The sequence below is a fragment of the Sinocyclocheilus grahami genome, unplaced genomic scaffold (genome assembly GCF_001515645.1).
Source record: "Sinocyclocheilus grahami isolate Dianchi unplaced genomic scaffold, SAMN03320097.WGS_v1.1 scaffold434.1, whole genome shotgun sequence".
Taxonomy (NCBI): Eukaryota; Metazoa; Chordata; class Actinopteri; order Cypriniformes; family Cyprinidae; genus Sinocyclocheilus; species Sinocyclocheilus grahami.
In genome coordinates, this window is record NW_015505613.1 from 757,937 (window position 1) to 762,923 (window position 4,987).

Below are 4,987 nucleotides of genomic sequence, written 5' to 3' on the forward strand. Positions count from 1 at the left end.
GGGTCATATGATGCGATTTCAATTTTTCCTTTCTCTTTGGAGTGTTACAAGCTCTTGGTGCATAAAGAAGATCTGTAAAGTTGCAAAGACTAAAGTCTCAAATCCAAAGAGATATTCTTTATAAAAGTTAAGAGTCAACCACACATGTCTACGTCACGATGTGGGAAGATTTGCAAAACGCCGCCCAAATGTTCACTCAAAGAAAGAAGGTGTAACTTTTATTCTCGCTGTAGTATTGTTGCTGCCGCCATGTCATGGAGACGCTGTGTTTCGTTGTAAAAACAAAACTACTTAGTTTGGTATTCCAAAAGAGGACGATATCCGCTTCGTCATGCCTAGAGCTGATCCGTGGTGGTCGCTGAGGAAATACATCAACTTCGCGCTGTGGATCGCCGGATCAGCTTTCACCGTGTACGAAGCTGAGTCCAGCCCGGGGTCATCACATGTGGTTGCCTCAAGCCCACCGGCCGCTCCTTCGTCGAATCCGCCGTGCGCGCCGTTCTCAAGTGCGCCGGCCACTGCTCACTCTAGCCCGCCGGCCGTTCCTCAATCTAGCCCGCCGTGTGTGACGCTGTGTGTTTCATTGTGAAAGTGAAACTGCTTTGTTTGGCCTTCCAAAAGAGGACACAACTAGAAATCAGTGGTTAAGTTGTATTAACAACACTGTTCCAGAACAGTTCAACCCAAATATTCAGATGTGTGCAGCACATTTTGCGGAGGATGAGGACTGTTTCCTGGGAGAGTAGCCTACAATGCCGGTGTCTGTTTCTATAAAGTGGGGCAGTTCCAACTTTGCAAGGACAGTCTGGCGCATCTGACTCACAGCCTGTAAGTATGTTTTTTATATTTAAAGAATTTGCCACTGATGATTCAAACGCGAGTTTTGAGCAGTATAGAGTAGCACTTGTTTGTCGTTTCTCCAGACATGGTTTTATGTTTACGCAGTGCGATGTGCAACGCAACACGTAAAAAGACAGTATAAGTCATTACAATCAGTAATTATGTCCCCACTGGATGCAACAAATGCCTCGTTTGTAATGGGTTTTATTGTTTTTGCCTTGTCGCACCGGGACACAGGGCATCACAATATGGTAAGGGCATTACATTTCCATCACACGCTTGAGGTATTCGGCCAATCACAACGCACTGGATAGCTGGCCAATCAGAGCACGCCTCGCTTTTCAGAACGACGAGCTTTGTAAAAATCGACGCGTTTCAGAAAGGCGGGGCATAGAGGAGCAAAAATAATGTACATTATGTGGAAAATAATGTGTTTTTTTTTACCTTAAACCGCATAAACACATTGCATTACAGCAAATACATAACGTAATGTTATTTTTAGCAACGTCATATGACCCCTTTAATGCTGCTTATCTCTTATTTGTGCTTGCTCATTTTCTGTCTCTCTCCAATCTCTTTATCTTTTCAGACCTCTTTCTACAACTTGAGGTAAGCTGCAAGTTATACATTTTATGTATCTGTGGATTTATTACTGCAGAAAGAAACAGCTATGACAGGTTAATTTATGTTAAATGTCTTGTAGACAGAGCAGGTGGAGAGGAACTACATCAAAGAGAAAAAAGCAGTGGTGAAAGAATTTGACGATAAGAAAGTGGAACTGAAGGAAAATCTTATTGCAGAGCTGGAAGAGAAGAAGAAGATGATCGAGAATGAGAAATTAACAATGGAGCTGACAGGGGGTAAGAAAGTGAAAAAGAGAGATTGGATAAAAAAATGCAACCTGAGAGAGTTTTTGTGCAAGCCATTGTTAGTATTGCTGTTGTCGAGAATAAGATCCTGTTCCTATAGCTGAACGTATAGCTATTCTCTATTGTGTTAAAAGAAAAAAAATCTTGAAGCAATAGTTCACCCAAAAATGAAATTCTGTCATCATTTACTCCCTCATGCCATTCCACACCTGAATTAGTTTTTTTTTTCTTCTGCAGAACACAATAAGAGAAGGTTTTTTCCATGCAGTGAACAAAGACTGAGGGGCTTTCAAGCTTTAAAAAGACACAAAAGCATCACAAAAATATAATAAAAGTGATAAAACACTCTTGAGTTCACGAGAGAAGTAGCAATGTCCGATTCATAAATGCACCATTCTTTTGTTAATGAATCGTTATTCTAATTTACAAAAGCAAACTGAATGATTTGTTAACAGATCAGATTGAACTGGTTCACAATTCAATACACAGATTTAATGATCCAGTCAATGTGGTTAACTTACAGGAGAGGACAGTTATCAGTGAAAAAATACTTACATTTTGATCACACAAAGCTATTGTATGACTTCAGAAGACTTTAATTATACTTTTATGGAGTTTTTTCATCATTTTTCAAGGTTGAAAGCTTCAGTTGCCATTCATTGCAATTGTATGAAAAAGATTGAGTTCTTTTTTTGTGCAAGATATTCCTTTAAAACCCTTAACCTTGTTGGCTGTCTTTTTATTCATTTTAGATTCCATGGAGGTGAAACCTATTATGACCCGGAAGCTCCGGAGACGACCCAATGATCCTGTGCCCATTCCAGACAAGCGGAGAAAGCCGGCACCTGATATCCTTCACATAGCTGTAGAGACAAAGCACATGCACTGAAAACACTTAAGCCACCAATAAATCACTTAAACGGGTCATCTTCTATGCATCTGTAGTAGGGCTGGCCGGTATATCGAGTTTGTATGATATATCGATATTTTCTTTATAAGCGATTCGATATGTGGCAATACCGTTTATATCGATATACAGTAGTTTGATACGTGTGCGTCTGAACATATAGCGGAGGACACAGACTGAGCTGCTGCAGAGAAAGCGCATAATCCAATTTGTTCTAAACATGTGACAAGCTTCATATTAAGGCCTTTAAAAACTGATAAGACAGTTTATAGTTTCGTTTCGCATATTAGTTTAAGCAGCTCGGCCCGTCAGATGCTCAGACTGAAAGACTGCGTGTGCCGCTGACAGAGACACTCGCGCTGTTTAATGTGTTTGAGATGTGCTGTCTTCCTGAATGCTTAACTTACATTTCACAGGTATATTCTCCATCTGTAAATGTTAGAAAGCCATGGAAACATTTCCATTTTTCTGTCAGAAGTGCAGGAGCGTTCTGCTTTGGGATTCTCCGCTAAACTTCACAGACTTCAGTGAATGAGTGCCGCCGCGCGCATGTGCGCCAAACAGACAATTAAATAGGAGCGCAATAGAGTGGTGGAACTATGATGTCACTTTGTAGGCAAAAACCCCGAAGCAAGTTAGCATTTTAGCATTCCCGGTTCCATCATCCCAGAGTCAATGGGTTTTTTGAATGGGAGTTTGGTTCACACACGCTCAAGATACTTTCACGTTTTATTCGTTTTATTCGATACTTTCTTACACCCCACTCATTTTCAAACTGTTACGTTTCTTAAAAAAGACGGTTGCTAAATGGGACTACATGCGCTGTCGAGACATTAAACGTCATCATGCCGAACAGTTTATCAATTTACAGTATATTCCAATTGTAGTATCATTTATAGTACAATTAATTGTAGAATAACCATAAAATGTCTCGCATTTTATATTGTTGTCCGACAAGGTTTTTTTTTTTGCCCCGAAATACAACACAAGTCTTCGGATGGAAGATGCTCATTTTATCGCTTACTGATACGGAGACTCTGGGTTCGTACCATAAGGTAAACACCTATGATTATTCCACGTAAACACCACATTTACTGGCTTAGTCACGGTGAAAGTGAAACTTTAACGATGCATAGTGCTTAAAGCCACGTTAAAATGAAATGTTTACGGCCACATGAAGCTGTTGGAAAACATATAGATTGAGGATTTTCTAGAAGCAAGGATAAAATAACATTTTGTGTACCCATCCTATCAAAACGATAGCTGAAATATGGTACTTTATTCACTAAAGTAAGTTTAATCTTACCATGTCCAAAAACTTGTTCACTCTGCTGTTATTTAATAGATTAAATGCACTAGAATTTTATTTAATAGTACATGGAGACACGTTTTAAATTAAAATATTCATATGAATCAAATATTTATTCACTTTTAATGCACCTTATTTCGAAATGTACATAAATACATGCTTTCATTTGTCCTTTAGTTATGATTATTTCATTTATTCACTATACTAGTTATTACTAATGTCTCATTTCAGTTTTAGTTTGGCTCTAATTTTATATATTTTTTCAGTTTATATAAAAAGGTTCATGTAGCGTGGATTAAAATTCATATACAGGGTAAATCCTTTTCACTGAACGTGTTAAAAATAAGTTTGAAAAAGTTGTGGGAAGCATGGTGCTGGTGACGTTGAAGGCGAGCGACCGTGGTGCTGTAGTTCGTTTATATCCTAAGTTTAGCTTTTAAGTTCTGGTACTTTTATTTTGGCTTCAAAATTCATGAAAGTGATCTTATTTGTGAAGATTATCTCAAAGGACAAAACATGTAAGTTTCATGAACTATGGTTGAACACAGAGCTGATTTTTTTGCGATAATCCAAAAGCCTATGGTAAAATCCCAATCCAAAAGCCTATGATAAAATCCCATTGGCTTTTTGTCGAGGGAACCAGTGCGATGTTAACAGCCGATCCGCATACAAAGTGACGTCATAGTTCCCCCACTCTATAATTCTGACTAAAATATACATTTCGCTGAAATATTTGTAGTTGGACAATAAATGTAAAACCTATAAGTAAGTCTATTTTTATGATAGCACGGACTGTAAAGTGACTGTAATGGGGTAATCAAAATAGCCTAACACAACTATGTGCTTTTGTTCTCATTTTTCATTTTTCATTTAGTGAATTTAACTTCTGCTTTAAAAGCCTTATTTTTGTTTTTAGATTGCAATTTTACAATGTTAGAATGAAATGTGATTTTAACCCTTTTTTGCACATAATACAAAGGCTTACATGGTTACATTCATTTTTTGTTTTCATAGCCTTTAATATGTATTGTTTTTTGGACATATATATATATATATATATAT

General features: G+C 37.8%; 1 protein-coding gene across 2 annotated transcripts in view; it reads left to right on the top strand.

Annotated features, from left to right (window-relative positions):
- The window catches only part of suds3 (SDS3 homolog, SIN3A corepressor complex component), a 19,448-nt gene that overhangs the window by 5,813 nt on the left and 8,648 nt on the right, over positions 1–4,987 (top strand). For both annotated transcript variants that reach the window (XM_016233551.1, XM_016233552.1), the window contains exons 5-7: positions 1,430–1,449; positions 1,544–1,700; positions 2,462–2,557. In XM_016233551.1, the coding sequence (XP_016089037.1) occupies positions 1,430–1,449; positions 1,544–1,700; positions 2,462–2,557 (273 nt within the window). The remainder of the gene's footprint in view (positions 1–1,429; positions 1,450–1,543; positions 1,701–2,461; positions 2,558–4,987) is intronic.